General features: G+C 37.9%; 1 protein-coding gene across 3 annotated transcripts in view; it reads left to right on the forward strand.

Annotated features, from left to right (window-relative positions):
• The window catches only part of Mdga2 (MAM domain containing glycosylphosphatidylinositol anchor 2), a 793,868-nt gene that overhangs the window by 435,182 nt on the left and 340,161 nt on the right, over positions 1-18,525 (forward strand). For 2 of the 3 annotated variants that reach the window (XM_042260511.2, XM_076550567.1), the window contains exon 3: positions 2,446-2,620. In XM_042260511.2, the coding sequence (XP_042116445.1) occupies positions 2,446-2,620 (175 nt within the window). The remainder of the gene's footprint in view (positions 1-2,445; positions 2,621-18,525) is intronic. The other variant, XM_076550568.1, reaches the window with a different exon arrangement.

An 18,525-nucleotide genomic window follows, 5' to 3' on the forward strand; every position in this document is an offset into this window, starting at 1 on the left:
GTTCTACTACTCAGTCCCTGTTCCAACTTGACCATCCCATTCCCTTATGTTCTCATCCCCCATCCCCTACCCTCCATTGCCACCCCTCACCCCCAGTTTGCTCATGGATATAGCATAGATCTTATCTATTTCCCCTTCCCAAGGCAATCCCTGCATCCTTTTTTTGGGTCCTCCTTTATGGTTAGCTACTCTGGAGCTATGAATTGTACTCTGGTTATCCTTTGTTTTACAATTAGTATCCACTTACGAGTGAGTACATACAATGTTTGTCCTTTTGAGTCTGGGTTACCTTATTGAGGATGATATTTCCTAGTTCCCTTCATTTGCCTGCAAATTTCATGATGTCATTGTTTTTTACTGCTGAGTAGTACTTCATTGTGTATATGTACCACATTTTCTTTATCCATTCTTCGATGGAGGAGCATCTAGGCTGTTTACAGGTTCTGGCTATTATGAATCAATGCTGCTATGAAAATAGTTGAGCATGTGACCTTGTGGTAGGGTTGAGCATTCCTTGAGTATATGCCCAAGAGTGATATAGCTGGGTCTTGAGGAAGATTGATTCCCAGTTCTCTGAGAAACCACCATACTGATTTCCAAAGTGGCTGTGCAAGTTTGCACTCCCACCAACAGTGGAGGAGTGTTCCCCTTGCACAGCATCCTCTCCAACATAAAATGTTGTCAATGGTTTTGATATTAACCATTCGGACAGGTATAATATGATATCTCAAAGTCATTTTGATTTGCATTTCCCTGATGACTAAGGATGTTGAGCAATTCCTTAAATGTATTTTGGCTATTTGAGAATTCTCTGTTTAGCTCTGGAGCTCATTTTTGATTGGCTTGTTTGGTATTTTGATGTCTAGTTTCTTGGATTCTTTATATATTTTGGAGATCAGCCCCTGTCAGATGTGAGGTTGGTGAAGATCTTTTCCCATTCTGTAGGCAGCCATTTTGTCTTATTTCTATAACTCTTTTAATTCATACCTTTTGTATTCTGAAACACTTAGTTTTCTGAATTGGCTTTAAACATTATATTGAAACATTTGTAAAAATTGCTATTTAGTAACTAGAATTTCAGTGTGTATTATACTAAAGACAACAATCTATTTTTTAAATAAAGTAAAAATCCTTATTTCTTTACCTATAGATATTAAAATTTAAATGAAAACAGAATCCTAGACTTTTCAGTGCAAAAATCACCATCATTACAGCCTTTACAGATAAGATAATTAATAAAATGCTTGGCTATGGATTTTACACTTACTTCCTGTACTTTCCCATATACATACCAATATTTGAACAAATATTCACTATTTCTTTTAGTTTAGTAATCTCTAAGTAACATTTTTGTTGCTTTTACATTTCAGAGGAAGCATGATTATATTTATCCTGCTATTTTATGTTTTGAAAAACTTTTTAAAGACAGCTTAATGCCATTATAGTATGATTTTAGTGTGTGAAAGTAATATTGCTAAGGATTGTATTATACAAACTCAAGTTTGAAAACTCCCACTTCAGTTTCTCCATGTTTCAACATATGTATCATTATAGATGTTTAAGTAGAATATTTCCATTAGTTGTTTCCAAATATTAAATAAATTATTTTTAAATACACAGGTGAGACAAGTTGTTTTCATCTTCTATCTTGTAGCACTCTACAGTATCAGCATGTGGTGTTTATTCAGGTTTTATATATGACAACACACAAAATTTAAGTTGAATACCAGTTGTTATTGCTAGCAAACACAAAATCTGTTGCACACAGCTGTGTTTAAAAGAATGGTATTGTTTATAATGGACAATTTTAGATATTCAAATTGTTTTGACAGTCTGATAGGACTGCAATCTTTGAAAAAGTTTACACATTTTGGAAAATAATTATTGATGTAAAGTGAATTCCAATTTTCAAAGTAACAAATCATTTGTAGGCCTATTAAAGCAAAGCCATTAAATAAAATGAAATCTCTTTTAACAACCAGGTGCGTAAAATTATACATAATCTCAATAAGCCATTATGGTAATATGCCTACATTATCTAAACCAAAGAGAAAATTTTAAATAAAATAATGAAGCACGTCCCAAAAGAAACGAGAACCTCTTTGGTCCAAATAACAAAAAAGGTGTCTTCCAAAGTTCAGACATGTATAAGCAAAATTGAAATGCTCAGTAGACACAGAGACCGAGTCACATGTCTACTGTGGATTGCCTGCAATCTCATTAGACTATCGATAACTTCCATGCAGTTGCTTCTAAGTGATTTGCACTCTATGGTGATGACATTAGCACTTGCAACTTTGTAGCTCAGTTGGGGGGACATATACTTTAATTTCCCACTAATGTGACAGAAAGGCTCTGAAAGCCAATTCTTCAGTTGAAAAACTGCTGTGTGCTTGTCTGTGGAAAACCAACCTAAAGTAACAATCTTTGTTGATGCTTGCTCAGATCAGGTGGACGAAAACAGCAGGAAGTGCCTCTGACAGATTCCAAGACTCAAGTGTCTTCAACGAGACGTTGAGGATTACCAACATTCAGAGACACCAAGGTGGCCGCTATTACTGTAAAGCAGAGAACGGCTTGGGGTCCCCAGCAATAAAGTCGATCCGAGTGGATGTGTACTGTAAGTAAACTTCAGTCAACTAGTGTACCCACTGATTTTCTTCTAGGTTTAACTATGGTTTTCTGAAAATAAACAGTTTCTTTAGTTGTAAATGAAAATGTTATAGGATAGTGGTAATCCTTTAAGAAATGTCTTTTGTTTGTTTGTTTGTTTGTTTCCTTCTGCACATAGCTAGGTACATAGAGACATTAGCCTGCAACTTCAATTATCCTTCTTCAGGTTCAGACTGCAAGTATGTGCCACCATACCTGACATTGCATCATGGGTTCTGAAGTCCCAAATCCCTGAATCTTGCATTGCAGATCCATTTATCATCTTTCCTATTCCCTAACTTGCTTTGAGACATTTCTGAGAAGAGAAATTTTACTTCAAATTTTCATAATTTGTGACATGATACATATTCAGTAGAGAATATGTAATATCACATTAATAAGATGATAAATATTATTGGTATTGCCAATAGCCTCTTTGCATTTAGTGCATAAACTTTTAATGTGTACATGTGTGATACTTTGACTGTAATTGGCTCCCATAAGCTCATTGGGAGTGGCACTATTAGGAAGTGTTGCTTTGATGGAGTACTTATTGCTTTGTTGGAGGAAGTATGTCACTGTGGAGGTGGGCTTTGAAGTCTCATATATGCTCAAGCCACACCCAGTGTCTCAGTTCACTTCCTATTGCCTGTGAAAGATGTAGAACTCTCTGCTAACTCTCCAGCACCATGTCTGCCTATATGCTGCCATGTCCCACCATCATGATAATGGATTGAACTTCTGAACTGTAAGCCACCACAATTAAATATTTTCCTTTATAATAGATGTTGTGGTCATGGCATGATATCTCTTCACAGCAATAGAAACCTTAACTTAGACAACATATAAATATAAACATGCACATCTAAATCTTTTTTTTTTCTCTTTTTGATTCAGGGTTTCTCTTTATATAGCCCTGGCTATCTGGAACTTGCTCTGTATAGTTCTAACTGGCTCACTTTGAACTCAGTGATCCACCTGCCCTTGTCTCCCAAGTGCTGGAATTATAGGCTTGTGCCAGCACAGTCTCCCACACATCTATATGTTAATGAACTTTATGAAGAAAGGCTCTTTCCATAATGTGCTCTGACTGGCTTAATCATTTAACCTGCATACAAAGTCAACCATTCTCATTTTCAATGCATATTTTGCATTGAATTGTAAGCAAGCACAATCATCTATCCACATTGCCTTGTAAAGTATCACACGTCTATTGTAAGTGACCATTACTGACCCTGAAAATACAGTGCCTTCTGGAGAACGTTGCTTGATTTGTTTCATTCTGTCACACTCTCGTACTTTTCCTTCTTTACAACTCTGTTAGGCATCTTCTGCTCTCTTTACTCCTCTCCCCACCAAAGACATTAAGTGCCTGCATTTAGTTCGGTTTTTTACACAGGTTCATCTGGCACTCTCATTGTTTTCATGAGAAATGGCATTTATTTTTAAGTCTCTAATATTAGAATGCATTTTTCTCTCCTTTAAAGTAATTCAGACATAATAACAAGTAAGGGGTTCCTGTTTTCCAGCCTGTTTTCTTTTCATTCCCCTTTCCTGTTCTTTCAGCATAGTGCAGGTGTTGCATAGTTAGGGAGAGGCTAGAAATTATCAATGGTCTATTCATGGAGCCTCTGCCGGGCTCCTTTATTTATGGAGACAATGAGGAAGGAAGTAGTGACAGCAGCATTTGTGATTCATCTTCCACAGTTAAGTGCTTGTTGCCCTCTTGTGTATGACAGAAGCCTGTGTTCCATTGTCCCGAGACATCCACTGACATGATCCTGGCAGGCTCAACTATGTGCAACACTTACCTTCTGTGTATCCAGGTTGGCCAGACCTGCACCAAACCTCCACTTAAGCTCTGTACGGTTTGAATATATTTGTAATTAAACTAAATTTGATTTAAGTGAATTAAATACTGTGTTATTTAGTTATTGTACACCATTTAATTAAATACACTGTTATTTCCTTGTATGATAGGTCATAACCTTTAAATACAAAACTCTAGTATGTTGAATATAATTCAAAATTCTAAAATGTTCTACAAGGGAATGCATGGTTTGTCCTCCTGTGTTTGGGTGATGCTTGTGGGCTTTGTATAAACCAGGTTAGTAGCCAAGTGTGACTACTCTCTAAGTAGAAATTTTTAATCATTAATGTACTCTTTATTTACTTTACTTTGTATGAACTAATATATTTTGCTCATAAAATTTGTTTGATTAGAGTATAGGCATCAGACCTGCTAGGGGTTTTATATATCCTATGGTGTATATATTTTGTTTTTCTGAGTGAAGTCATGAAACTTTGGAAACACAGTAGCAACCAGTTTTGAATCAGAGTTTTGACTACATTGCTACCACAATGGACTTGATGGCAATAAAATCTGTGCCGTAGGGGCTTAAAAACTCATATACAAAGCAGGAAAGAAGACTGGTAGAGATTTAGAAGATTTTTTTTTTGTGACTAAGCTTTGCAATACCATCTGAGGTTACTCCTTTTTACCTTGCTACTCAGAGTGAGTTGTGCCTAAGCAGTTGATGCTGCTCATCTTCTTAAGAATAGTGATGCCCATTCCATTCCCCAGCTCCTCTGATTTATTAAAATGCCAATCAACTTCATGATGCCATGTTACCTTCTTCCCTTTGACTTTCTTTTGGGGTTTTTTAGATATAATTTGAGCTTGCAAACATCTTGTTCTATATTATTTGAGTGAAATGTTACTGAGATACGTGCCATATTTAAGTTATATTATTTTTCTGTGCCTTTCTGATATATGGTCAATGAGATAGTCATCTAAATTTGAGAAAATAATACTAAACTTTGAATTGTATTTGCAAATGTGACAACTTATTGGGAGGAATTTCCCAGGAAATACCCTCAGCTCCCATGATAAATTCATAGGGTAAGAATCTGGTATTATTTTTCCATACTTATATTTATTCATATAGCTATGAATAAATTCCCTTTCATAGTAAATTTTACAAGTTTTGAGTGATAAAAATATATCATAGTAGAGATAACTAACCTATTTGAAAAATCTGTTTCTGAGAACTTTCAATGTGAGCCAGATTACTTAGGTTCATGTGTTTTTATTTGCTACATGAATCTCGATAATTTTTAACACTCCATCAGTGTTAATAAAAACACGGCTAACATAGCAGTGTTGTGTTTTCTTTACACGCTGTGGCAAAAAGCCTGACACAACAATTTAACTGAGGAATGGTTGTTTTTTTACTCACATTTTCAGAAGTTTCAGCCCCTGGTTGGTTGGCCTCTTTAGGCTAGGCAGAATATTGTGATGTCCTTGTGTAGAACAGAGAAGTCTCTTCTGCTCATGGCAGCAAACAAGCAAAAATTCAGAGTGTAGTGATATGGTTCGATAGAAATGTTTCTTCTTTTCAGAGAGATGGAACTTCTGTGGGACCTCACAGTCTGCTGTGTTCATGATGTGCCTTGATGTCACTTAAGACTTGGCATGCTACCTCCTGTGGACTCAGCCTCTCTCAGATTAACCAGCCTTAAAAAAGAGCAGGGCAATACTCTTAATTTTCCCTACATGGATGTTTAAGTGAAAATGCACCCCCCAGAGGCTCATATATTTGACTGGTGCATCTATAGTTGGTGGAACTGTTGTAGAAAGGATTAGAGGGCATGGCCTTGAAGGAGGTGTGTAAGTAGGGGTGGCTTTGAGATTTGAAAGCTCACACAAGGCTTAGTCTCTTACTCTCTGTCTCCATCTTGTAAGAATAAGATGCAAACTCTCAGCTACCACCCCAGTGGTAGCCTTTCTGCTTGCTGGCTTGCTCCCTGATGTGATGATGGTCAGGGACTTACCCTCTGACACTGTAAGCAACCCCCTAATTAAATGTTTTCTCTTATAAGTTGCCTTTGTCATGGTGTCTCTTCATACCAATAGAAAAGTAACTAAGACAGCATATAATTTTTACAACCTAAGTTAATATATAGCTTTAATATTAAATTATGTACTCTTATCCCCGATCTTGAATAATATATGTGTGTATGTGTGTGTTGTGAAATCATTTACTGAAAATAGCTAAAAGGTGGAAAGCAGCCTTATGCAATAAATATCCAGCATAAATGTTGTGAGCAAAATGGATATAGCTAATAATATCTCTCTGCAGTGTTGTTTACTACTTTGGGGCAGTAGAGGTCAGTAAGGTGATTTCCCCTCTTGTAAAACTCTGTTAAAGATGTCTAGAAAGAATCTGTCACCTCCTCCCCATGCCCTGTCTTCTGTGTTTCTCAGTATGCAGAGCACAGCCCTTTGTTAGGAGCCAGGATGAATAGATATAATAGATTCAGACAGGAGATTGGCAGACATCAAACAGACATGTGTAACAGACAGGCTACACACAGGCTGAAGATACAGGTAGAAGAGTGGAGAATTCAAAATTGGTCTTGCTCTTGTTCAAATTAAGCCAAGGAGAAGTGCTGTATTTACATTCCTTAATGCATCATGGACACATTTTGGTCTCTCTGGGGTTATCTTTAATGTGGTCACTGGCACAAGAGAGAAGTAGCAACCTGGAACAAGATACCCATAAGGACTCATTAGTGAGTCCCCCATACTCTAGTATGTTTTCAGATGAGACCGATAGCTGAATACCATGCTTCAGTAACAAGCATTTAGGGGCGGGCTTTACATTCCAATCATGACAAAGAGCTTACCCGATGCTTTGTAAAGGTTTTTACATCTCTCACTATGAGCTTAAAATATGGTAATCATAGTACATACAAAATAGATTACAGGAAATGTGGGAGCAGTTAACAGAAGGCACAAACAAGCTGTAGGGAAAGAGATGCAATCGGAACATGCTGCAAGTTCAACAGAGAAGAATGCTTGCACAGATACAATAACATCAGAACCTAATCTCACAAAAAGTGTGATGTAATATGTGGAGAATAGGAGAGGAATAGTATATGAGAGTGAAATAATTCTTTTCCATGGAAAGAAATAAGTAACCCAATGTGAAACAAGAAAAATAAAACTAGAAAAACAGTGAGAGACAGTACAATGAAAACAAATGTGAATAGATTGCCTTAGAAAAGGACACCACTGAGCACTGAAAAATAGCCAGGCTGTCTGGGAGTGGTGGCACATGACTTTAATCCCAGCCTAGTTTATACAGCAAGTCCAGGATGCCACAGTGCAAACTACTAAATGCCCTGCCTGCAGGGCTACAACGGGTTCTCGACCACCCTAAGGAGGGAATGTAGGGACAGGAGATATAAAGGAAAATACACCAAGTCTAGATTCTGATCAAGGTGCAACTTTATTTTCTCCAGAAAGGTTTATATAGTTCCTGCAGGGCGGGAGGAGCAAGAAGCTGTCATCTGCATAAGGTGGGGAATGTTTGTATAGGATATTTACAGGGTGAAAGGGTCAAGGGCTCTGACTCAATGTCCTGTTGCTAGGCACCCTGACTGTAAGATGATCTAGTTCCCTGTCTTATCTGGGGTCTGTATTTTCCCACTAACTAGAGATTCTGTCCTTGTCCCTGACAACTAAACACGACTTAAATGATTTCCTGTTAGCTTGGGTTTCTGTGGGAAGACTAACAGTGGGAGTAGGAGTTTTTTGACTCCCTTGCCTGCTCTTGGGAGCCTTTTCCTCCTACTGGGTTGTCTCCCCCAGCAACCAGTACGAGGGTTTGTGCCTAGACTTGTTGTAAGTTTAGAAGCTGTATTTGATTGATATCCCTGGGAGGACTGCTCTTTTCTGAAGGGAAATCAAGGGTGAATATTTAACCTTGGCGATCCCTGGTACTCATTCCAAAATTCCGAACTAATTTATCCCAAATCTTCTTCAGAAAAACCTTCTGTAGATTGGAAAGACTAGTTTTCTTCTTAGACTTTTAATAAGTGGTGAGGATTGTTGGCATTTGATACTTGAAAATAGAAAATATTGACCCTTAGTTTATTTTTAAAAGTTGAAAAAATTACTAATTATCAGAACGTTGTGCCAACATTGCCTCAACTGTTATCTCTGTTTTACTTAGGAGATATCTGTGAGGTCACAGTATAAGAGCATTAGATTCTGTAAGGCTAAAAATGTGTTTATTAATTATGTTGTACCTTCAGTAAATTTCACCTATTTAAAGATACAAAAAGGTTTATGAATTTGTTTAAGTGGATTATAGCAGCTAAGTAAAAAAGTATAATGGCATCAGTTCACACAACATTAAATAGTGACAGTGTGTCATTGTCACAGAAAATAGATTGGCAGGAGAGCTGGGTGAGTAAGGCTTCTTAGCGGGAAAGAAGGAGTTTGGGAGCTACTGCTGCCAGGCATTTCGGCATGCTTTACTGCAGACTGCGTCCTGAATGCTCTTTCCACCAGTGCTCCTGTAGCAAACAGCCCTGGACAACAGAGACACAGCTTTCCTTGGGAGCAGAGGGAAGTTTCGTTTCCTGACCACCTGAAGGAAAAGAGGGGGCTGGTTTCATTTTGGGCTTTTGTTAAACAAGGAATTTGCAAAGCTCAGTGTTATAAAAAGTACTGTGTGCAAAGAACACAACTGGGCTACCCCATCTTGCCTTTCTAGAAGTTGAGGAGAAAGATAGCCTGTGAAAGCAGGAAGCTGATATTTACATCTGAGACCTCCTTAATAATGCCTTTGCCTTATGCCCCAGAAGCCACTTTGCCCTCAAGCACCCGTGAAAGTATGATCGGCTACATGGTAGCCAGCAGGTAGATAAAGTATCAGAGGTCTCACAGTTCCTGACCTAAAAAAACTTTAAGATACGTAAAAAATGGTTTAAATAAGTAAAGAGAAAGCCAAACCCATATTCAATGAATGAATTTTTTTTTTTTATTAAAGACACAAAATAGGGAGTTACAGAATACAATTCTGGGGAATACTGATTAAGATGTTGAGTTTTAGAAGGAATGAGGGATTAATTTGAAAGACGGGTTGTTAAATGTGTTGAACTATTACTGATGATGCCTTAGACCCAATGAGTGATGAACTGCTGGGCACTGTAGAAAAAGAAATTGTAGTGTTATGACTGCAGACTTACTGAGTAGAGTTCTCCATACTGACACATTGCTTCCTTTGTTCTAAAAAGCAATTTCATTCATTATGCCTCCAAGTTCTCTGTGGAGAAAGAAGGGGCATAGTCCACACAGGACAGGAGGTTCTGGATTTTTGATGCTGTCATCCTCAAATATGTTTGTCATTTGAAGAATCTTGAGGATATTTAAACAGTTTTCTAAGAATGTGATCACCAAATACTTCTACTTATTTCCAACCCTGACTGTGTTGTTCACAGGGTAATAGAGGTCACACAACTTGAAAGGTTAGGGTTTGATTAAAACTTATTCTTAATTCAAAAAGAAATTGGATTTGGAGGTATTAACTTAATAAGTCTTCATGTGTGCGGACACTGTTCACAAATGAGATAAATCTTTTCCAATATTCATTAAACATTTGCAAGCATTCTTATTTCAGAAATATCTCCTTCAATCCCATTTCACTTACATAAATTGTTGTATTTCATTACATTTAGACCAGTACACTTTTCTTTCAGGAAGTGTCCATAAGGTTTATTATTTATTACATTTACACCCAAGAAATTAATCAGAGAAGAGTTGCAAACATGCTATCAATTTATTCCACAAACAAAACTTACCCGCGTTAGAATTATAAACTGTATTATTAAAAATGATGACAATGAATTGCTGTTACTTTTAGTTTTATGGAACTCATCAGCATGACCTATGGACAAAAAAAATGTTTAGGAAAAGAGTTTGAAAAACTGATGTGAATTCTGAAAGCTCCCCATTGTCAAGAGGACCACAGATCCCCAGGTAAATCCCATCAAGCATCCTTTTCTCTTCCACCACCTGTCTTCCTCAAACAATACCCTAGGCTTACAAAGTCCACACAGTGTTTGATATGGTAATTATAGTGTCTACTGAAATGGGCGGTTCTCATGCTAATCACCCTATTAATAAAATTCAAGACGAGATTTTGCAATTTTAGGGATGTCACATGTGAAAGAAAACTGTTTTTTTGGCAGTGTTATTTACTGGTAAGGTCTTCACTAACATAATTCCTAGACAGCATCAGAACTCTTAATAAAAGGCCTTAGAAATAGACAAGTAAACAGACAAGTAATGATTTCAACGTGGGTTGTTTAAATGCCGTAGTCTGTTTGTGCTGAGCTTAATTTTCCATGATAGAGTTCTAGAGTATCAATGGCCATCAGACCACCAGTCTAGTGGCTTGTGAGTGAATTCATGGTCTCATACCACCCCCCCCCCACACACACACACACAAAATAAGGGACAGAATGTAGATTTATTAGGAGAAAAATGAGAACTTTCAGGAGTGGGAGGGACTTTAAGGAAAGACTAACTCCAAGTTGATTTTTGTGAATCTTATGAAGAGAATTCGATGGAGACTAAGGTCATCTTTATTGAAAATGGTCGTTTGAGCATGTCACTAAACTAGTAAGGATTCTACACCCTATACATTTCCATCAGCCAAAACCTGAGGGTTATCCTCCTTCTCAGGAGGGATTCTGTATTCTGTGTGACCAACTCATGATCCACCTAGGACTTGCCCTTGCTCTTTGAAGGGAGCTATCTCTTGTGTAGATGAATTTCTGCACGGTCTTATTAATATAAAACACAGAGCCAGATATAAGGGTGAAAACCTGAGAGAGATCAGAGGAATAGGAGGAACAGCCACATGGTAACTTCTCCTTACCAGCTCCTCAGCTTGCAAAAGAGCGAGTTACTTCCTATCTACCCCACGCCTAGATGCCTTGCTGTTCTGCCATCTGATTTGCTCTCTCTGTCCAGCTACATCACTTCCTCTTCCTGCCCATCTCTGTTAATTCCTGTCTGTTTGTACAGACCTCCAGACCTCCATGGTTAACTAGTGTTGGAATTTAAGGTGTGTGCCACCATGCCTGACTCTGTTCCTATCGTAGTTTTGACCTCACAGAGATCCAGACAGATCCCTGCCTCCCAAATGATGAGATTAAAGGCATGTGCTACCATTGCCTGACTTCTGTGTTTACTTATAATGGCTGGCTTTCCCCTCTGATCTCCAGGAAAGCTTTATTTATTAAATAAAGCACAAATAAAATATCACCACACTCTTGTCTCAATATCAAGCCTTTCTATTGCTTCTTATACAAAAGACATGAAAGCAGAGTTACTTTTGGATCTGGTGAGCCCTCTCTTAATTAAGCTGATTATATTAAATTCATTATAAGTCAAAAGTAGGCTCTTGAGAGGTACTACCAGAACATCGATTTGACTGTTTCCAGAATAGCAACCAGAATTTCTCTCTGGTGCTCTGCACCTGACCTTGCTGCCTTCAGGTTCTCTGCTCACTCAGCCTGATTCTGAAAATCCCACATAGTCTATGATCTACTTCGACCTGAGGCACAGGAAGCCACATCCAAATAGAACCTGTCTATTGCCAATGTTATTGAAGAATTACTGTATTTAAATATTCCACTAGAAGGTTTGCTGAGAGAGAAAGCCAACTTGCAAGCCCTTTGCCCTAAAGAAAGTTTAAAATGAGTTGAAGAGTTGAAAAATGCACACATGAGGAATTTAGCTAAAGTTTAGTTTAGTAAGTGTAAAAAAAGTTTGCAAATTGAAAGTAATAATCCCCAAATTATATAAAAGGTGACATTAAGTTCTATTAAGTATATTAAAGAACATAAAATGAGTAACTTTATGATGTGACATTATGTTTACTTTCTTTGTTATTAGTGGATAAAATCTGTTGAATACTGAGCAACTCTAGGAAGCGAAAATTTATAATGCTTTTCACAAAGACTGGAGGCTGCTAGTACTTAAATCTATGTTTATTTTGTTGTTGTTTTTCTTTGTCCACCTTTTTCATAACGGTTCTCCAAGTCCTGACTTAATTATGTAAAGGTATTATTGATAATTATAAACAGTTAAATCTTTTGATTAAACTGACCAGCAGGCTCTTAAAAATTACAGCTCACAGGCTGTGTGGGACTCTGTAGCTGAAGGTTAAATGGCTAGCAGATGCTCCTGCTGAGAAAGCCAGAGATTCCAGATTGGCATCCAGCATTCCTGTCTCTAGTCAGCTCATGAGTGCTCTGAATGTAGCTCTGCCCTGAGGGCCGAACCTGCTGCTGTCAACCCTGAGTTGCATGCACACTTTACTACAAAAATAAAATATAGGAGGAACATTACATGTAAACAAACCAGCAATTGTAAAATAGTTCACATTTTTCAAATGCATGTGCTTAGCGTGATTCTTTTTACATACATGAAAAAAATCGAATAGCTTCTGAACTACACAGATGTGCTTAACGCGATTCTTTTCACATATGTAAAAAAATTCTGGTAACTTCTGAGCTACACAGAAGAGAAAGTAGAAGTAAATTATAACGTGCATATTTATATATTTAATACTGGGAGCAATCCTGCGGCAAATTCTTCAATCCAGAGGATATTATGCTATCTAATTTAAAATCGTCAGGGTCCCAAGCAAACTCAGCAACCTTTGCTTCTACAGTCTGGGCAATACCACTGCTACAAGGGTGTTATGCCCAGGTTGCAGGGAGCCCCAAAAGACCACCAAGAAGACCGAATCAAGCATGTAAAAGCAAAAAGCCTTCATTTCAAGCTCTGGAGCTCAGTCCTTCTGTTTGTATGACACAGTGGTGAGAGCAGAGAGCCCTGAACTCGGGTTAGGGTGAGGGAATTTCCAGGGTTCAGGACCCTGATTGGCTGGCAATTGTCTAGGGGTATCTAAAACAAAAAATAGGTGTGTGCTAGACTCAAGGACATCTGGCCACCTTATCTAATGGTTAGAATGTTTGGGATGTCAGGTACTTCCTCATCCCTGGGTGGATCCCTGAATGGTATCAGCTTAAGGCTTTTCCTGGATCTGGGTGCTGTCGACAGTAAGTCTGTCATAGAAGCTGTGTCTAGGCCCCTAAGCCTGTCATGGCTGCTGTGAGGTCAAGCTGTTTTGGGGCCCCTCCATAAAGGGAAATCATGATTTTCCTTTGAATTTGTAGTTGCCTTAATAAAAGCTTTGAAACAGACTCGAAGGAAGCTTCAGGACATTTTTTTTCTTTCTTTTTTTTTAATTAAGAATTTTTTTTTTTTTTTTGGTTTTTCGAGACAGGGTTTCTCTGTGTAGCTTTGTGCCTTTCCTGGAGCTCACTTGGTAGCCCAGGCTGGCCTCGAACTCACAGAGATCCGCCTGCCTCTGCCTCCCGAGTGCTGGGATTAAAGGCGTGCGCCACCAACGCCCGGCAAGAAATTTTTTTATTCATTTTACATACCAAAAATACCCTTCTGCCCTCCTTCTGCCCTCCTGCTTCCCTCTCCAAACCCACCCCAATTTCCTCCTACAAGAAGGTAAGGCCTCCCATGGGGAGGTACATTTAGGACATTTTATTAGGACTTGAGAGAACAACAGACCAGGAAAGCTATAATTTTTGGCAACTGCTTGGAAAGAGGGAGATGGGGAAGAGGTAACTAGAAACCATGCCATTTGAATTAGGATCTAAGAAATTTGGCAGGTTCACCAATGGAAGTTGGCAAACAGCTGAAAAGTGAAAGGACGGGGTTAGGGAAAGTGTGAGAAGGGCCAGAGTGTAGGGGATAGTGTTTGCACACTTTGATAAATTTTCCAATGTAAAACAAAGTGGAAATAGGAAGAGTCTTATTTTTTAGAACTTGGAAAAGCAGACAGGCTTAGCAGTGATGCATGATGGGAGTTCTGTAAGCAGCTATACCTAGGGAGTGGTAGTATTTCAGTGTGCCATGCCTTCAATAAGGGCTAGAGTTGTCATTATTTTGACCAGGAAGCCTAAGGAGGGGCAGTTGTGACCTTCCTTCTAATGTTACCACAGAAGTGGAAGGTGGTTTCCAAAACTGACTTCAAGGGATGGGTACATCCTCAATGGCCTCAGAGGCTTCTAATCCCTGTGTAGCTGACTAATAATAGCCATCAAGTCAAATCACTTAAAATAACAACTGTTGACGAGTTTCATAAGATATAGAGGAAAATTCTTCATAGAAAATGCATATGTCCTGGATTAGGCAAAGTAAGAAGTTCCTTAAAACTGAAATGATGTCTACCTACGACTTTGAGGTTAAAAGTATATTTTGTTCTTTTATTTAATGAATGAAAAGTTTTTGCCAAGAACAGCAATGATTTCTGACATCACCATGATAGTTCATACTCATTAATTTTTATGAGGTGTTTGAGCTCATGAAACATATGACAGGAATGGAGAATGCTGAAGATTTTGTAGAATACTATTTTAAGGTGTGTTACTTTTGTTTATGTTGCATTTGTTTAATTCTGTGAAGCTGTGTTACTGCGCCTGTCTAAAACACCTGATTGGTCTAATAAAGATCTGAACGGCCAATAGCAAGGCAGGAGAAAAGATACGCATGGCTGGCAGGCAGAGAGAATAAATAGAAGGAGAAATCTGGGAGGAAAGACAAAAGAAGTAGCCAGAGAAGGAGGAGAACTTCAGGGACCAGCCACCCAGCTACACAGCAAGCCATGGAGTAAGAGTGAGATGAGAGAAGCAAGAGAATGGGAAAAGCCCAGTGGCAAAAGGTAGATGGGATAATTCAAGTTAAGGCAATCTGGCAAGAAACAAGCCAACCTAAGGCTGGGCAGTCCTAATTAAGAATAAGCCTTCTCCATGTGTCAATTATTTGGGAGCTGGGTGGTGGGCCCCCCAAAGCATAAAGAGTAAAAACCCCCAACAACATGAAGAATCTGAAAATAACTGTATTTTCAATCTCTTAAACTCTACATGAAATAGAAATAGCTGCATCCCACTTGAAGACATTGCAATGATTTTTTTTTAAATTGATGATCCTGAGTTTGTCACCAGCCTTAGAATATAAAAATCCAGGTGTCTTGTGGCAACTCTGAGGCATACATGTAGTCAAGGCACCTGCATGGCTGTGAATGAGATAAATTAATGGGTTGGTTTAATTTTAAGCATTTTCAAATGTCCATTCCTTTGGATTAAACTCTAAATGTAGAAGGAAACATGCATAGAGTATACTTACTCCAGTTATCTGAAAGAGCTGAACTAGAGGCATTCTGCTTTCTGATACCACCTCCTGTTTGAGTCTCATGCTAGTCCCTTGATGTTCATTGCCTGGTTCCTGAATAAACCTCCCACACATACTAGATATGTCCTCCAATAAGAATTCTCATCTTAAATTTCTTCATTCCCTACCAGTGACTCTCACTCAAATTCTGTGTTCAGCAATGTCCTTGAATCTAACCTGTCTACATTTTGTTTAATGAAAGTATTGGCTTCTCTACTGATTTCTTTGCTCTGATATTCTAGGACTCCTTGCTCTCCCAAGAAAAGTCCTTCACACCTTATTTCTAGATCCACATGTTGTCAATGACCTGGTCCTCATGCGCTGGATGAAGGCTGGGCTGGCTGTTGCCTCCTGCCCTGCTCCAGTTGTGACTTCCTGTGTATGTCACTCACTGGGCCAGCAATTCTATGCTTTCCTACACTTCATGTCCTGAGTTCATCCTGAGTCGTGGCAAAGGTGAAATGAGACAAATGAACTCAACAGCTGAGTTTCTGTCACTCAAAGTGGTGTTTGTCACTTAAAGAGCCACAGTCAGCACCATGTGCTTCCCAGTGGACATGAAAATAACTTCCCCATTATTTTTTCATTAGAAGTTCTTAAATTTCAGAATTATATAGACAGTGCTGTGGAATTAGATATAATTTTTATTATATATTGTAATTAATATATGTTATATATATAATTATGTATATAATTAATATAACATTGTATATTATAAATTGTATACAGACATTATGGATGCATACATACATATGGACAAACTCACTATAATTATGAATGAATCATACCTACAGGTTTGTTTTTATGAGTATTCTATAAACTCTCAGAGATTAGGAATCACGTTATGTCATCATCTAGAATAACAACTCAGTGATAAACTTGAAGAGAACACAAAAGACTATATTTGTGGAAGAATTAATTAAGTATTGAAAACATACATGAAAGTAAATTAGCCTTCTTGCTATCTTTCTCTGAACTTGCATTTGAGAGTTTGTCTTCATATTGCTATAGAACTATGGCTGCTCTTTTGTGACTTTTCAATTCAAAGAAACATCTATATTTTTCAAAGTTAAAAAACTGTGATTTCCCCATCCCCTATATAACAATGTCACATAAATAGTAATATATATTATTTTTGCATGTCAGGAAAGAGTCTGTCAGCAAACTAGTTGAATTATTTCCAGAGCAGAGATAGTTAAGTAAAATTGTATCAAAAAGGTAATCTAATCAAGAATCTATCTAGCTATTACCAGCTTTATGATATGAGGCAAATTGCAAAGCTTCTTAATAAAGGATAGGAATGATATCTAATCTATGGATTTGTATTATCTAATCAACACAACTACATTTATAAACATTAAGCATGTGTTTGCTTAAAAAAAACTGATAGTGTTTTCCTCTAATTCTCATAAATACCAAAAAGTTCATAATAGTTATATAGACAGTCCTGTGGAATTAAATATAATTTTTATTATGTATTGTGATTAATATATGTTTTATATATATATAAATATATAAAATATATTTATATATATATGACTCTGTGGTTTTGGCTCTGTCATAATAAAAGTTATTAAAGAAAATATGAAGAATAGATGGAAGAGACAGTGGGATAAATCCTATTTGCTTTTATTTTCTTATGTTCAACTGCAAAGTAGACACACACACACAGGTTATACTACAGCTATCTTGCTAATAGTACTAAAACATGTCTGTGGTGGTTTGAATAGGAATGACCCTACAGGCTCAAATATTTGAATGTTTGGTCATTTTCATTTGGGAGTGGTGCTATTTGACAGAGATTGGGAGGTATGGCCTTATTGAAGTAGGTGTGGCCTTGTTGGAGGAAGTGTGTCCCTGGGGGTGGTCTTTGGGGTTTCAAATGATCAAGCCAGGCCCAGTGTCTCTCTCTTTCTGCTACAGTCAGATTCAAATGTAGAACTTTCAGGTACCATGTCTTCCTGCATGCCATCATGCTTCCAACCATGAGGAAAATGGACTAAACCTCTGAAACTGTACACATGACCCAAGTAAATGCTTTCCTTTATAAGAGTTGCCATGGTCTTGGCATCTCTTCACAGAATACAACACTAAGACAATGCCTCATAGTGTTTAATAGATGCCAAACACTATATCAAATATATCAATAAAGTGCTTCATATAACTCATCCAATGTGCACAACTATGCAGATGACCAAATTGAGAAGCAAAGATGAATCTTATGGGACAGAATCAATTTTGATGGGATTGGGAATGTGGTAGGACTAGAAAAACAATTTGAAACCCAAAGAGCAAAGTAGCTTTTACTCCCTAAGACTAAGTTGTTCGGGAAGAAAATGGGAAAAGTGTGCTGCTGGCACCAACTTTAACATTCAGAAGTGTTTTTGTCATTGGTCTTTTCTGTATGTGAAGAAATTGAAAAGGTATTTTTTGAGAATGTAGGCAAGGGCTGTGTGAGGGGTCTGAAGAAAGTTCTTCAGAGTTAGAGCTTACCTTGAGACCTAGAGAACACATTTACCTGCAGGAGATTCTGAAGCAGCATTAAAGTTCCAGTCAGCTTCTTGAAGAGAAATACAAGGCAAGGTGACAGGAAGAACGTGATGAAAGTGAAGACATTGGACATGTGGGGTCTTAAGGTCCAAGTGGGATCTTGTGAGAGCTTGAAAGTCCTGTACAGAGGCATTAGGAGAGACCAAGGAGCTGGTGAAAATGGATTCAGCATTCATGGCTTGAAATCACATGACTTGGTAGTGAGT

The sequence above is a fragment of the Peromyscus maniculatus genome, chromosome 14 (genome assembly GCF_049852395.1).
Source record: "Peromyscus maniculatus bairdii isolate BWxNUB_F1_BW_parent chromosome 14, HU_Pman_BW_mat_3.1, whole genome shotgun sequence".
Classification (NCBI taxonomy): domain Eukaryota; kingdom Metazoa; phylum Chordata; class Mammalia; order Rodentia; family Cricetidae; genus Peromyscus; species Peromyscus maniculatus.